This window comes from Zootoca vivipara, chromosome 10 (genome assembly GCF_965207765.1).
Source record: "Zootoca vivipara chromosome 10, rZooViv2.hap1.1, whole genome shotgun sequence".
In the NCBI taxonomy this organism is placed as follows: domain Eukaryota; kingdom Metazoa; phylum Chordata; class Lepidosauria; order Squamata; family Lacertidae; genus Zootoca; species Zootoca vivipara.
In genome coordinates, this window is record NC_142593.1 from 26,598,506 (window position 1) to 26,615,782 (window position 17,277).

A 17,277-nucleotide genomic window follows, 5' to 3' on the forward strand; every position below is an offset into this window, starting at 1 on the left:
ACATTGTTACGATGTTTTGCAAAATAACGTTATACATGTTTTGCCACTGTTTGTAATTTTTATCGGGATTTTACAAAAATATGTAGTGTAGAACAGAAATAGCAGCGCATCTCTAAAGGAATGAATCATTCTGAGTCATAGTTCATAGGCTTAACACTTCGTGACAAGAGGGACCATGCAGATGGCCAAGTTGCTCCTGACACTCCTGAGAATAACTGGTACTCTGTATCATCCTGTCAAATGGCAAGATCACATTAGGTGCTGGTGTGGGGCAAACAGGTTATTTGCATGGGCTCTTGGGCAACAGAAAAACTTCAGCACAAGAGCCTGAGAAGATGGAGAGGGGAGAATCAAAAGAATTTCAGAGACTTACATCCATTCCTAAAGAACTCACTTGAAAGCAACACTGACCGATTTCAATGAAAATAGGTGTGTTTAAAAATCAGAGCCGTGTGCAGGTCATGTTTTGTCTTTCCTGCCTCTCCCACGGCACCGCCATCAGCACCTGTTTGGGGCAGGATCTCACCAAGCTCTGAGCGGTGAGAAGTTTGAGGGGTTCCAGCACGTGCCCTGTGTTGTTTTTATTGGAATGAAGGTAACTGGAGACTTCTGGCATTTATGTGAAATCAGGATTTATTTACACAGAAACTGCATAAGATGGAAGGTTCACTGATCCTACTCTGCCATTTGGTTCTGAGGGGGCTCCCGAATTCCATAGCACCGGGTTTTTCGTAGAGAGCAAGTCTTGCATTTCAGACCCTGTTCCAAGGCTACAAGTCTACTGTTGTCTTTCACACGGAGAGGTTCCTTCAGGAGATGACCTCTTAACTGGAGAAGCAGGGGGAAGAAAGACACAGCAAGATCACCTCTACTTCACCATCTCTTTAGTTATGCAAAGGGACATTTTCTCAACTAAAGGGAATCTGCCAGGCTAAATTTGTCCAATCAGTCTGACCTCTTCAGTAGTCTCTCTTTCTACAGAATACAACCTTGCAACTATTTTTAAAAACCAAAGGATCCCAGAGTATTTTATTCCCCTTCCTCATTTCATTTCATTACAGTACCATGTTCAATTTGGCAGTGCGTCAAATTGCTCAGAGATTGGTAGGAAGGGATGGGAGGAGACAACATGCGTTACATTTGTTAATTTTTTCGTTCAGTACATTCAATTGGACTGTTCCGTTCTTGAGCTGGCTGGCAATCGTTGCCCTCTGTGTGTTCACAGTCATCCTGTATTTCACTCCACTGAGATACATTGTCCTTGTCTGGGGTAAGTAAAGCCTGCCTTTCCCCTCCAAAACCTGTCTATGCCACATAGAACAAACTGTTTATAAGGGATGAGTTATATTGTCAGTAGTTTTCTGTATTTATGATCATGAAGCTACTACATGATGGAAACAGACAGGTTAGTTAGAAATCACAACTGTGTAAAGATTTAGACTCACCTGCAAAACACATTTTTCTTGCCCAGCATCTTAGACTTAATCATGCTATAAACATGTATCCATGAGGATTCTTCATATATCAAACTGTAGCTTTGTCTAGATATAACTCTGATTTATTTTCACCACTTATATAAAAATAGTGGCATTTCAATTTATATAGCACATTTAGGACAATATGCTTTTGTTTAGCCTTTTATCAAGTGGAAATATATAGAGGCAGTTCCTATGAACTAGCAATGAGAGGTCACCTTTAAATGAACAGAAAAAGATACATGTATATTACACAGGCTGCTTCATACATTTTTTAAAGTGTATTTTAGAGCAGGAATAGCCTATATTGTGCCCTCTAGATGTTATTGGACTGCAATTTCTGCCATCCCTGACCATCGACCATGCTTGCTGGCCATGATGGGAGTCCAAAAGCAACACTATGTTGGCTAGTCTTGCTTTAAAGCAACCAGCAGTGTAAAACAGCACGTGGGGAGTGAGAGTTAAAAGGTGTTTCCATTAAACACTAAACTTGGGAGGCCTTTAGTTAGTACAAAAATGTTCATTTGATTTACTGGTCGGGACCAGAAGGCAAAATCAAAATTCCCTCTGCCTCAAGGAGGAAAGGAAGAAAAGTGAGAATAATAGGAGCACTTGGCAAGAATGGGTTTGTAGCCAATTGTGTCTTAATATCATTGTAAGAGCCACTGGACAATGTATTAATATGATTTATCACTTTATTTAGGGATCAATAAATTTACAAAGAAGCTCCGAAGTCCATATGCAATCGATAACAATGAAGTACTCGATTTCCTTTCCAGAGTTCCTTCAGATGTGCAACTGGTATGCATTTGACTTTGATCTTAAACTCATTCATTACTATTATCAGGCAGTGTTAATTTTATGTGTACTTTCACATGATGCTAAAGTTTCATATTTTGGCTGTTGCACACTCTGCACATAAAATCATATTTGCAGAAGTTTGTGTTGTCTGTTTATATAAAACGTTTTCTTTGCTATGAATATTTCCATTAACTGAGGGTTGAATTTGAACCTGGTTTAAATAGCTGAAACATCAGTAGAAAGACACCTGGATACCTGCAGTTTTAAAGTTCCTGGCCACATTATTTTGAGGATGTCATTATACAACTGCGAGCTCTCTGTTGGTATATAGCCTGAGACTCTTAATCTCAGGGTCATGGGTTTGAGCCCCATGTTGGGCAAAAGGTTTTTCCATTGCAGGGGGTTGGATTAGATTACCCTTGGGGTCCCTTCCAACCCTACAGTTCCAAGATTCTGTAAAGAAGTTTATAAAGTAGGTACTGTTCATTTTTAAAGTATCCCGTGGGGGAGACTTCACTGCAGTTTCTGCCACCATACTGCATTATTTCCCGGCATTATTTTCCTTGTGTTGCGTTTCCTCCTAGCAATACATTAAAGTATTTGACCTTCGGGTGCAGGGCTCAAATAGCTTGTAGGTGTGATAGCAAGAATACTTCCTTACTCCTTTGCATGGATATTTTTTAAAAATCTTGTGGTTGTTGAGTTGAAATTTCTCTCTTAACTTTGTGTTTAAACAGGTGCAGTACCAAGAACTGAAACATGATCCAACCCACAGTCCAAGTAAGAGGAAGAAAAACAACCCTGGCTAGCCATATCCATGTGCTTAGGAGACCATCATCTGTTCAAGGGGGAAATAAAACTGAAAAGCTCTAGACCTAAGGAGCATTTCCTCTCTCTAAGCTTTATTTATTTTGCCTTTTATTAATAATGGGAAAATTTATAAATACTGTACAAAGGGATTTAATCAGTGAAATTGCACTTGAAGTTGTACAGAGTTATGACGAAGGCTTCAAATTTAGTTTAAGCTGAAGTTTTGTTGAAGTCCATTTATAGCATGAATGTGAAATGGTAAGTGATATGATAGGCACACATGACTGGATAAGCAAAAGATACATTTTTAAACTCATCCTCTGGTTAATTTTTTAAAACTAACTGAGGATTTATGCATGACCCATCCTTTTATCCAAAGAAGATCACTCTTTTTTATATTTTATACATTCTGCCAGAAGAACAGAGCAAAGGCACTTATTTGTGTGTTTCATCCAAAAGAAATAAAACTGCAATTAGACCCTGCTGCAAATAATCAAACTGACTAGGGCTTGCCTAAAAAGCAAGCTAAACTAAACGCAAATGTCTTACTGGTTCTCCAAAGATTTAAAGAAGTTCTTAACACTTTTATCATTCCACCACAAGACTTTGAAAAAAAAATATACCTGTATCTAAAATACTGCCAGGTTTATAATGGATTGCATATTTAACTTTTTATATTGCCACTAATCTTGATTTGTACTTACTTAGCCTAGTGAAGAAGCTGCATATCGTTCAGTAGTGAAAGAAATATTATCAGATTAAAACCATATTGCTTCAGGTGTCAGGCTGTGAACACCTTTTGTGCACATATAGTATGTCAATACTAAAATCTGTTTGCTTCCTAATCAAAAGGCCATTTTAAAAAGCTTTACAGCATAGCACTTGACCTATTACTGTGGCAAATGAAAACGAAACAATGTGGGCTGAATTTATATACCTGTTTTTTGTTTCTTCATTTGATTCACCCAATCAGTCCTCCTGATAGTTAAGTGCCCTGTTGCGTGGAAAGCATTTTTTTTAATTGTGGCAGATGGGAATATGGTTTACATTTCAAAACATTGCCATTGCATAATGAGTGGCTAGGAATATATTCTTAAACTGTGACCAGTGGAGCTCTTGAGCTGAGTCTGTACACCTGAGGACCTTATCATATAGTCCTTACAGAAAACCTGCAGTGGGTGTCAAAAGGACCAATTAAGAACTAATGGATTTGTGCCCTCAGGGGGGAAAGAGATTCCACACTCTTCATTACGGAACATTCAGTCTGCGTTGTGGCTGCTTACCAGATTCTATTGCACTACTTACTGTTAAAATAGTACTTTTTTGAGAGAGAAATATTCAATAGTATATGCACAGGAAAATGTATATACATTAATTTACATCTAAACGTATTCTTAAACTACATTTCTCATGAAAGCTGATTTTGAAAATTATTTTTATCTTAGAGATGTGTTGCTGTTTCTTACAAAATAACTATTTTGAAATTGCCTATTTATACAACATGCTTGAAAGAATGCCAAACAAGTTATGTATCTGCAGGGAAGACTTGACCCAAACATGTTCTGGTTATGTAGCCAGGTGATCGTGACTTATTCAATATGCACATGAATGCAGGCCGTGTCTGTTTATTGCTGATGAACAAATATGCCATTAATGAAGTCAACCTATTGAATCGTCTGTATTAATGTTGATAATTTCTTTTAGTCTGGAATATTTTGTTCACAGTGAAAACCTGTTACATAATACAGGAAGACTTTTCTCTTCATTTGTTCACTTACTATTATCTATCATTCTGTGGGCTTTTTCTTTTCCCCTGTACAAAATGCTGACCTAACTTATTTATGCCATTAAACTCATATGACAAACGATTGATTTACTGTGTGAAACATTACGGGATAAAGAATAAAGAGTTCATATGCAGTGGTACCTCGGTTTAAGTACACAATTGGTTCCAGAAGTCTGTACTTAACCTGAAGCGTACTTAACCTGAAGTGAACTTTCCCATTGAAAGTAATGAAAAGTGGATTAATCCATTCCAGACGGGTCCGCAGAGTACTCAACCTGAAGCGTACTTAACCCCAAGTATGAGTGTAATTGGTTCTGGAAGTCCGTACTTAACCTGAAGCGTACTTAACCTGAAGCAATCTTTCCCATTAAAAATAATGGAAAGTGGATTAATCCGTTCCAGATGGGTCCGCGGAGTACTTAAACTGAAAGTACTCAAACCGAAGCGTACTTAAACTGAGGTATGACTGTACTCCCCACTCTTCCATGCTCAGGGAGAGCAAATGTCCACAATTTGCATAACGGTATTGATGGGAAAGCATCTATAATGACCACTTTGGATTGGGGCCAGCAATTAAAAGTAATGTTGGTGACTGCTTAGAGAAGTTATTTTCTCTCCAAAAGTTATAAATGCACTTGGAATTGCTGCCTTTGGATCTCCCAACACCCCATCTGAGCTTTTTACCTGCTGGGGTCTGTTGCCTTTTGGTTTCTGCAATGGTTAACCGGATCATAGAACCATAGAAGAGTTGGAAGGGATCTAAGGATCATCTAGTCCAACCCCCTGCAATGCAGGGACGACCCTAGGAACCCCACAAGGATGACATAAAGACATAAAGACTACAGACCTCTCCTGTTCAGTGGCATGCTGAGTACTGAGATTCCAATCAGCTACCATTAATAGCCATTAGAGCTTATCACCCATGAGTTTGTCTGATTCCCCCTTTGAAGCCATCTAAACTCATGCGGATGCGGGTGGCGCTGTGGCTTAAACCACAGAGCCTAGGGCTTGCCAATTAGAAGGTTGGTGGTTCGAATCCCCGCAACAGGATGAGCTCCTGTTGTTCGGTCCCTGCTTCTGCCAACCTAGCAGTTCGAAAGCACAAAGTGCAAGTAGTTAAATAGGTACCGCTCCAGCGGGAAGGTAAATGGTGCTTCCATGTGCTGCTGTGGTTCACCAGAAGCAGCTTAGTCATGCTGGCCACATGACCCGGAAGCTGTACGCCGGCTCCCTCGGCCAGTAAAGCGAGGTGAGCGCCTCAACCTCAGAGTCGTCCGTGACTAGACCTAATGGTCAGGTATCCCTTTACCTTTAAACTCATGTCAGTACATTCTGTAAATGAATTGCATGCTGTGTGCAAAAGTGCCATTTGTCTGTCCTGAATATACGGTTAATCAATCAGTTTCATTGAATGATTCCAAGTCCTAATAACAGGAGGGATAAAACCTTGTCTCCTCGTTTTCTCCAAAACAGGCATTTTTTATCGGCTTCATTCCTGTTTTCCATCTGTTATATGGAAGTCCCATCCATGTAGTAATTTTGTTTTCCCTTTCTGTACTTTCCCAGATCTTTTTAAGATGATGTTACCAAAACTGCACATGGTATTCCAAATGTGGACCACTCCATAAATTCATATAGAATTCAGGTGCGTGCCAAATACATATTCTGTGCTGCATAATCATAAGACTCGGTATCTTTTCATAGCATCAGGCAGAGTATCACAGCTAGAAGTCAGCTGCTGAATGAGTAAATAAACCATGTTTTTCCTGCCTGAGAACATTCTTTGCCTTTCCACAAATTTATCAAGTGTCACTGTTAAGTTTACAAGCTTAGAATCCATGCAAGAGAGTTTGCATGAAATAATTAGTACCAAGTTTTTCATAATTTCTATTAGTGACTTGTCTGTAAGCCGTTGATGTTCTCCTTTGGAAAGGAAACTTCTTTGGGGAATAACCCTGCCTTAAGCATCAAGTGTTTCAAGATGCTCTGTGTGATAAAATTAATTCTGGAGTAAGCATCTACAGCTGTTAGTGTCCTTATTTTGATAACTCACCTCAGGCATTCTTTAAAAAGGCATTTGCTTTCAGAACCATATAAAGCTGCTTTGTAGTAGAACATTTGCTATAGACAATTTTAAATCCATTGAGAGAGACAAAAGAAATTTGCAAAATGTTTAGGTTTTCTATCTACTGTTAAAATCCATTCATAACTGTAATTTTCAAATATCACTTAGGGAGGAAAATGTTCATTTTTGACAAGTAGATGTTCCATGAATTACTGTTTGAAATGCATTGAGGAGAGTGAGATGGAAATAGTATTTTGGGTGTTTGTGTTTTTCTTTAATCCAGTAGAGTGGAAATCAGGTCACACTTTCAAGTCACATTTTCCACAGTTCAGTCTGAAGCGATCCTTTGAGCCTGAGGTCTATGTACTTTTACTTGGAAGTATTTCCCATCAAGTTCAATAGAATTTTCATCCAAATAAGTGTATATAGGAGTACAGCCTTGATGTAGTCTTAAGTTTGCACAGCTTCAGACATCGGAGCTTTAAAGTGCAAGCAACTACAAAGTTCAGAGCTCGGTACTCTGAAAAGACCTACAAGTGAACAAAATGAACTGAGTAAATAGAAATGCTTTTGCCTGGTGCCTTAAAAACAGGCAACAATGGTGCCAGGTCCTCTACAAATGGGGGGGGGGACAAAGGAAGAGGAAGAGGAATGTGGCAGTGAGTGTAGATCTGGCTGAGTAGGTGGTGAAACTCGCCTCCTCCACTGATGGTCCCAGCTGCCACACCCAGCTGGGGCCTACTTCAAGCTGACAAGCCTGTCAGGGCTGTCAATCAGTTCAGGGGGTGGGGTAATAGTGAAGCCAGTGTTCTCATACATTCTCAAGCAGGAGGGGGGAAAGAGGAGGAGGAACGTAGCAGCAAGAATATCAGGACTGGCTGGGTAAGTGGACCCACAAAATTTCCATTTCCCACCATTGCTGACTATTGGCTATGCTGGCTGGGGCTGATGCAGACAAAATATTGGGAAGGCATCAAACCATTCAAGGTTCTTGTGCACCTCCAGGTGGTGGTTGAAGGAGGAAGCTGCTAGATGTTTTAAGGTGATATGCACTGCAGGTGGACAGGTCTTGGCTTGCCATTAGTGGATGGGTGCTTTGCAGCACATCTGAAACAGTGGCAGAATTGGGGGCAGGGAAGAGAATTAATCAGAAGTTCTGGAGGGCTACTTCCCCACTCAACAACGTTGAACTTTCTGAGTAGCTGGTAGTGTCTTCCTCCCTTGTTCTCTCACACACACACCACACACTGTCTTGAGAGCTTCCTGTCATGATTTTGAAGGTAAACATAGTTTGTTAACTGATGGCTGCAAACAGAAATACTCATAATAAGGATGTTGTTGAGTATTAAAGCAGAGATGCTAAGAAAAGTTTCAAACAGTCATGAAAAGCTGTACTCAGCTTGATCCTGCAAGCAGCTGCTCCTTTCCCCCAACCAAGAATGGGGAAAACTGGTCGAAAGCATTATTAAAGATTGATTAATGAAGCGGATAGAAGAACCAGTCTAGCTGAAGCAGAATCAGCATGGCTTTTGCAAAGGCAATACCTGCCTCACAAATGTGTTTGTGTTTTTGAGGGCATATAAATCAGAAATGGTGAACTGCAGGCCTCCCAATTTGGCTCTTGCATTTGTTTTCCCCAGATCATGTCCACCTGCCCCATGCTTGATTGAGGCAGCTGGATCGGGTGCTTGTTCCCACCCCCCCACCCATCAGCTGCACAGGGAATTCAATCCTCCTTTGCTTCTGTGCAAAATCATCAAATTTCAGATTTCAAAATTTGAGGCTTTTTCATTTGCAGAAAAAACAAGAGGAGACATGATAGAGGCATAGAAAATTAAGCATGGCATGGAGAAAGTGGCTAGAGAAAGGTTTTTCTCCCTCATAACATTGTAATTTGGGGGGTTCAATTAAGCTGAATGTTGGTAGATCCAGGGCAGGATCCAAAGGATTTTTTCATGGTTAAACTATGGAATTAACTCCCACATGATCTAAAGCCATCTGTCTTATCCTTCATTAATTTGTCTATCAATGGCTACTGGCTCTGTTCTGCCTCCACTGCGGCAGTGAAATAAGTCCCAACTTGGATTGTCATTTGAAAGGAAATGCTTTGGGGCGAAATATATTCCTCTGCCTATTTTTGTAAGACCATTTGTCCCATGTGAAAGTGAGGGAGGGGGTAATTGGTTGCTTTCAAAGGATGGGCAAATTAAAAGTAATTCTAATTTTACCTTTTTTAATGCAAGGTTGCTGAGGGTGATTCTTTTCTTTCCCTCTTTAAAAAAACCTGATGAATGACAAACTTAATGCCACTTCAAGCAACTTTTCTGGGATGGAATATGTCTGGGAATGGCACCTTGTCATGACACAGCATCATCCCCAGGAGTATTCTGGAAGGAAGGGGAAGAATAGCCACAATGTGGCCACAAGTTTATGCCACTGCTCTAGCACAGCCATTAGATGCGGCAGCCATTATTTTGTGGATTACAAATGTGGGCAAAATGTAATTGTTCATGCTGCAGGGCTCTAAGCAAAAGCTGAAACAAAAATTCTTTTGTAGCACTCACAAAGTTGCAATAGGGTATGCTCATTCCGTCATTTCTCTATTAAAACATAAAAGGTGCTTTAATTTTCGGGCTACGATCCAGGAGAGCCTCAGGAAATTCAAAGTCAAGCCTGAAAACCTGTCTGTAACCAATGTTGTTTTCCTTTTAAATTGGTTAATTCTGCATTCCTGAAACGTTGGAAATAGCCATCTGCATGAACATCTGTTCTAAACCTCTCCTTTAACTATGCACTAGCGGTGAAATCACTACCACCACATCATGCAAGAACGTAAGAGGAAATGACCATTTAGTCCAGCCTCCTTTCCTCCCAAAGAACCACTAGCTGTCCACGACAGCCTCACAAGCAGGACATATGCGCAACAGCAGTCTCTTGTGCTTCCTGGCAACTATTAAAATATAGTCATTGTTAGGCAAGTAGCCATTGTTAGGCTTATTAACCAAGAATTTGGCAACACCTTTTCAAAGCTGTTCAAGCTGGTGGTTATTACTACATCCTGGGTTTATGAATTCCACTCTTTAACAATGCAGTATGCAAAGAAGTACTTTTTCAAAATCTGTTCTCCAACATCCTGCTTCTTTGGATGTCCCATGTTCTAGAATTATGGCATCTAGAATCTAGTATTTTAGGAGATGAGAGAGAAAGAAACTTCTTTCTATTCACTTTCTCCCAAACTTGCAGATGTTGCTGGACCACAACTTTGTCATCCCTGGTCAATGGCTATGCTGGCTGAGGCTGAGCGCTGGACTCCAACATCTGGAAGGCTGCCTTCCCATTCCTGAAGTACCGTAGTCCTTAATCACACTCCATCATGCTCCTGTATGTGAACTCTCTCCCATCGATTTACATGACTGCAAACTGATTATTCATACATTTCCTTTCCTTTCCAACATTGTAATTGCTGAAATACTGATCTTGACTCCTATATTGTGTGGGTGCAACCATCTCTGTGCAGAGGGCTATTGGGAAGCATCTCTTGGTTGGCTGGAGAAACAGAACATTAGATCTTTTCTCTGTCCCCCTCAATCTAGGCAGCTTTTCACTAACATCCTGGAAGGATTGCATACTAGAGCCAGCAGTCCCAAATGGCTAAAATGTCACCACATACTGTTGAAATCCATCTCCCACGAACCATTGTTAGGGATAATGGAGGCTTTCACTTAAGAATACGTTTAGAAAAACTGGAGCCATCACAGCAAGTATTAAATGAAAAAGCCATAAAATGAGATGAACGCAGTCCATCTGGTTATAAAGCTTCTTTGGGGATAGAATATTTTTTTTGCTATGGACTCAGAAAGCATCATGGTGTAGACTGTCTTTGAAAGGGTAGCAAACCTAAGGTTGGTTGGAACTTGTAGGCAAACAGGTTAGTAATATTTCAAAGGCTTGTTTCTTGCACCTACTTCAGCTTCTGCTGCAGTACCGCATACTTTCAAAGGCGGGTTTTTTTTATGAATTTGCCAAGGGTAAAAAAAGTCTTAATTTAATAACAGGAGTGAACTCCCTATAAATACATCCATGGCAGAGCCTTTGATAAGTGTACTCAGTCATTTAATCTTATCAGTTCCCTCCCTTCTTTTTGTGCTGAGTCTGAAAAGGCACATCAGGGAACAAGCAATTCTTCATGTTCCATGAACACTCCTAAAATCATAAGGGGTTGATAGAGGAGATAGACTATGTTATCATCAATCCGCATGGTATCCATATGAAAAAAATCCATCTTTAGCAGTTTAAGAGCCATTATAGATAGCATGTCCCCCACACAGAGAAGGTCTGCTTTGAAAAGGTTTAAACTAATGATAGGCTGACCACATCAAACTGACACATCACATTTATTCTTCTCAGAGAGTTTAGCACATAACAGAGAAATTTTAGGACATTTCAGATAATGTAATAAGACCTCATTATAAAAAAGCACATAAGGATCAGAGTTGTTTCAGTAACATAGACTTACTGTGAAGCAGAAAATATAAGCTACTGTACAGATAAATGGGGAACTCAGCATGGTCAGAAATGTCACCAACAATTAAAACTTGAAAATTATACTTTAAACGCAGTGTGGTTTAAAGATGCTGATAAGCACTTGCTCATGTGAACACGGAATAACTTTCAGTGGAGATATTGATTTAGAAAGCAACATTTAGAGCATTATGATGTGGTTTATATTAACTAAAACTTTTTTTGTACCTACAGAGGGAGGTGTACTTTAAGCACTGTTAATAAATGAACATTCGCAATTCATTTTTATGAATTGGAATGTTTTCTGCAATTTACTCTCTACTGTTAACAGCTTGTGCAGCCAGTCCTATGCATTAAAAATATTTAGCGTGGGACTGACATTTTTAGCAGAAACTGGTATTGAATCAGGTTTTTATAATCCAAATTTTAGTGGACATCTTCAGATGTGACCATATATTAATAACATTGCTCTTGAAATGCTTGTGATGTTTTGAACAAGTAATGCTTGAGGAAATAGGCTTGAATCTTGAATGGTTGAGGTACATATTGTATTTATGCCTCGCTCATATCATGTCTGTTCTGATGGTAAAGGTAAAGGGACCCCTGACCATTAGGTCCAGTCGTGACCGACTCTGGGGTTGCGCGCTCATCTCGCATTATTGGCCGAGGGAGCTGGCGTATAGCTTCCAGGTCATGTGGCCAGCATGACAAAGCCGCTTCTGGCGAACCAGAGCAGCACACGGAAACACCGTTTACCTTCCCGCTGTAGCGGTCCCTATTTATCTACTTGCACTTTGACGTGCTTTCGAACTGCTAGGTTGGCAGAAGCAGGGACCGAACAACGGGAGCTCACCCCATTGCAGGGATTTGAACCACCGACCTTCTGATCAGCAAGCCCTAGGCTCTGTGGTTTAACCCACAGCGCCACCTGTGCCCCCTTCATTCTGATGGTATTATAACAAATTTGTATTTTTTGGGTTGTACTGTAGCAGAACTTCAGTTGGTGTGGTGCTGATAATAACAAGGTTGCAGGTTTGATTCCCCATATGGGACATTGGCACATTCCTGCATTGCAGGAGGTTAAACGAGATGATCCTCAGTGTCCCTTCCAACTCTGTGATTTCATGACTACTTCAGACCAATGTCTCTAGGTACTGTAGAGTAATAGTAATATTTAGATCATTATTGTATTATACAAATGTCCCAACATGTTAACAGCATGCTTCTATGTTATGAACAACAGTACCTGTACGTAGCTCAGAGACCCTGATGGTAAGACCTGGCCCTCCTTATTGTTCTGTTGTAGGCACATCCAACAGGTAGATACTGATCTACTGGTAGATTACTGGACGTCTGTGGTAGATCACTGGCTCCCCCCAAAGCAGCTCAACAAGTTTGGCTCCCCCCCAAAGTTCAACATTTAAATTGCCCTGCACCCCCCCCCAAATGGGGCTTTTGTCCTCACTAAAAAAGCTCAACAACCTCAACCCCCCAAAACAGGGCTTTCCTTCCTAAAAAAAAGTTCAACAACTTTGACCTAAAGAAGGGCGTAGATCACTGCCAGTCTAACTCTGAGTAGATCACAGTCTCTTGGGAGTTGGCCACCCATGTTAGAGCATTACATCACATCTTTAGGATGGCTGACGTAACCCTACAATGCTTCTATTGTTGTGACGTGGGGTTTGTGATTTCAGCTCTCTTGACATAACATGCTGGAGACAGTTCTCTAGTAACAGCTCTTTATTAAAGTGAACAAGACTGAAGACTGAGGAGAGGAAAGCTACATTTATAGGGACAGGGGACTAGCTAGGAAGGGATACATTTTGGAGGGAACAATATCAAGCAATCACAGTGCTGCCTTTTGGAGGAAACCAATAAGACAGAGGATCCAAATACAGCAGCTTAAATGAACCAATAGTAGCTGTACCCTCTGGAACCAAAAGGCAGTTACTTTATCCTAATGCAAATACAGACAATAATAATACAGATATAAAATCCTTTGACTCAATACACAACACCCCTCCCCCCCTAGTGAGCACAGCAGACGTAATCCCTCAGGTACTGTGGGGTCCTACAACTTCTACCTGATCTCCTGACAACAGGTGTTGCAGGTTCTGGATTGGGTGTTACCTGTGGTGGAGGGGCTGCTATAGGGGTTTCGTCAGGAACAGATGGAGTCCCAGACATCTCAGGGTCCCCGACCTGTACCTCGTCATCCTGAGGACTAGCAGACCCTGGTTCATTTGCTGAAGCCCCTGGTGACTGCACCTCTGGGCCATCTTCACTCTGGTCTCGCAGCTGTGCGTCATTAGCCAGGGATGAATTATCTGACTCCTCCCTGCTGAGCGCCCGGCGCCTCAGCTGATCTATATGTCTCTTCCAAACTTGCCCATTTTCCAAGGTCACATAATAGGACACAGGTCCACTAGCCCGGGTGATCACACCGGCCACCCACCGCGGACCTCGTGAATAGTTCCTCACCCAGACCAGATCTTCAGGGGCGAGATACCTTGTTGTGTCAGTCTCAGCCTGGGGGGTTGCTCTTGAATTACGGTTTGGCATTTTATCTGGGTGGACATAATCCAGCACCGTTACCAGTCTTCTACCTAAGAGCAGCTCGGCTGGCGACTTGCCCGTCGCAGTACACGGCGTCGCATGCTGCAAAAATAACATTCGCGCAATGCGAGCCGACCAGTTACCCTCCATTAAGCGCGCAATGGATTCTTTGGCTGTTCTTACCATGCGCTCAGCCTGCCCATTGGAGGATGGGTGAAAGGGCGCGGATGTGACCCCTCTTATAAAGTTATCAGCCAAGAATGCCCTGAATTCTTGGGATACAAAAGCTGCCCCATTATCTGATACAATGGTCTCAGGTAACCCGTGGGTAGCAAACAGCTGCCTCAACACCTTGATTACGGCAGCTGATGCCATGCTAGGGACCATCGCCACTTCTAACCATTTGGAATATGCATCAACGATAACCAAAAAGACCTTCCCTTGGAATGGCCCAGCAAAATCTATGTGCAGCCGGCTCCAGGGAGTCCTGGACTGCTCCCACCAGTGGACTGGTGCTCTGGCCACTTCTGGCCGCACCTCTTGGCATGCCTTGCATGTTCGTACCCATTGTTCTATGTTCTGGTCCATTCCAGGCCACCACACATAACATCGGGCTAGCGACTTCATCCTGACCATTCCCGGGTGTCCCATGTGAAGCGTCTCAAGAACCCTGTTTCTCAGTGGTGCTGGGATGATCACCCTATCTCCCCATAGGAGACAACCCTTATGCATGGACAATTCGTGCTGCCTTGTCGCATAAGGCCTGAATTTTTCTTCATGCGGACCACCTGGCCACCCCCTCCCCACCCAAGTGAGCACACGGGAGAGAACAGCATCTTTCCTAGTTTTCTCAGCTATATCCGTAGCTGTTACAGGAGCCCCCGGAAGTGTTTCTAGCATCATAATGTGCTCCGCCGGAGCAGGATCCTCATTGCTCCCGCCAGGAAGGGGCAATCGACTCAGCGCATCAGCATGGCACAACTGTTTCCCCGGCACATGGGTCAAGGTGTACTGGAACCCATTCAGGAATATTGACCAACGCAACATTCTGGGGGAGAGAATTTGTGGCGTTTGTTTGTTTGGGTTGAACAACCCTAACAGTGGTTTGTGGTCCGTTTCAATGGAGAAATGGCGACCGTACAAATAATCATAGAACCTTTTGATTCCGGACACAATAGCCAGTGCCTCTTTATCAATTTGAGCATAGTTGCGCTCTGTGGGCGACAACGTACGGGATTAGAAAGAGATGGGCTTTTCCGACCCATCCGGTTCCCTATGACTCAGCACAGCCCCCAGACCGTATTGAGAGGCATCACATGCCAGGACCAGCGGCTTTGACTCATCATAATGAGCAAGGACGCTCCTGCTACTCAGCATTCCTCGCAAGGAGTCAAAAGCCTTCTGCTGCTCCCGCCCCCATCGCCACACATTCTTTTTCTGCAATAGTCTATGTAATGGTTCAGCTACCGAAGCTTTCTGGGGTAAGAACGAATGATAAAAGTTAATAAGTCCCAGGAATGACTGCAACTCTGTCTTGTTCTGTGGTCGTGGTGCCTCGATGATGGCCTTAATCTTAGCATCTGTGGGGTGGATGCCTGATGCATCAATTTTAAACCCCAAGAAACCCACAGTTGGCACCCCAAAACTGCATTTTTCTTTTTTCAGTTGCAACCCCACCTCCTTGAACTTGAGCAACACTGCACGGACACGCGCAACCAGTTCCTGTGGGTCTTTTCCAGCAATCAAAACGTCATCAAAAAATGGCAAGACCCCCGGCAGACCTCTTAACAGGCGTTCCATGAGCCCTTGAAAAATCCCTGGGGCCACACAAACTCCGAACTGTAATCTGTTAACTCTGAACGCCCCTTTATGTGTGACAATAGTCTGTGCTTCCGCTGATTGTGGGGTTACTGGCAGCTGTTGGTAAGCTTGTGCCAGGTCAATTTTGGCGAACACCTTGCCCCCAGCCAGTTTAGCCAACAGATGTGATACGACTGGAATGGGGTATGAGTTTCCCCTGAGTGCCTTATTGATAGTACATTTGTAATCTGCACATATCCTGACTTCCCCATTTGCTTTAAGGGGCGTGACGATTGGAGTCTCCCACTTAGCAGAGTCCACGGGTGAGAGAACTCCCTGCTTGACCAATTTATCCAGCTCTGCCTCGATCTTGGGTTGCAGTGCAAATGGCACTCGCCTTGGTTTGAGTCGGATTGGGGCCACACCGGGGTCCAACTCGAAGTCAACTGGGGGCCCTTTATAACAACCCAGTTTTCCATTAAAGAGACCAGCAAATTCCTTGCATAATGCCTCGCTCATCTCAGGGCAGGTTTGGATTGAATTAAGCCCTGAGATACTCAGTCCCAGGGCGGGGAACCAGTCAGTGCCCAGGAGACTGGGGCGACTGCCCTTCGCAATCACCAGTTTGAGTACAGCCTGTTTGTCCCGGAACTGTACTCTCACGGCACACATTCCCATAACATGGATGCGGCCTGCTGAGTACGACTGCAAGGTTGCCGGGAAGGGCTCCAGAGGGGGCAACTTACCCCTGGGGAAGAATGTCTTCGCGGTCTGGTCCGACACGATGGTGAATGCAGATCCGGAGTCCACCTCCATGTCGCACTGCTGACCCTCAATCTTCACCTTGACGTGTGCCTTGCCTTGCGCTGGAAACCGCACGGCCCTCCCGTTGATCTCCGTTACGTAGTGGCAGTCCTTTAGAAAACGAGTTGCTGTGGGCGGTCTGCGATGCTCCAGTCTAGGTGCTCCTGTTGCTCCTGACGCCGCCGATCTACAGACCCTGGCGATGTGACCCGTCTTTCCGCACGTCCGGCACATAGCATCCCTGAAACGACAACTCTTCCGCTCATGGTTTCCGCCACAACCTGGGCAACTGCCTCGGCGATCTTTGTGCACTGTGCAGGCCTGACGCACCAACTCGACCCCACGGACTGGGCTCTGGCTCGGAGTAGCCTCTAGCTCGTCCATGGCATGCGCAACTTCTATCTGTGGCTTAGTGGCCTTGCGACTGGCATCAAGCTCCTCTCTTTCATAATTCTCCGTGGCGGTGGCCTCCTTCAAGGCTGAAGCAAGGGTAACCTCTTCTTTAGCCACGATGCGTCTTCTGGCTTTCTTGCTGCTCAGACCACCAATAAACCGATCCAGGAGAGTCTCTTCCAGATTTTGGAAGCCGCAGTGCTGAGCGAGCTTCCGGAGTTCAGCCAGAAATGTGGATACAGACTCCCCAGCATGCTGCTGCCTCT

General features: G+C 43.2%; 1 protein-coding gene across 5 annotated transcripts in view; it reads left to right on the forward strand.

Annotated features, from left to right (window-relative positions):
• Nucleotides 1–17,277, forward strand: part of MCTP1 (multiple C2 and transmembrane domain containing 1) — a 229,501-nt gene that overhangs the window by 160,083 nt on the left and 52,141 nt on the right. For 2 of the 5 annotated variants that reach the window (XM_088652794.1, XM_088652793.1), the window contains exons 18-21: nucleotides 1,161–1,270; nucleotides 2,179–2,276; nucleotides 3,014–3,056; nucleotides 6,439–6,517. In XM_088652794.1, the coding sequence (XP_088508920.1) occupies nucleotides 1,161–1,270; nucleotides 2,179–2,276; nucleotides 3,014–3,056; nucleotides 6,439–6,500 (313 nt within the window). In that variant the 3' untranslated portion in view covers nucleotides 6,501–6,517. Of the gene's footprint in view, nucleotides 1–1,160; nucleotides 1,271–2,178; nucleotides 2,277–3,013; nucleotides 4,955–6,438; nucleotides 6,518–10,180; nucleotides 10,411–17,277 lie in introns of those variants that run through there. The other 3 variants (XM_088652792.1, XM_088652795.1, XM_088652796.1) reach the window with 3 other exon arrangements.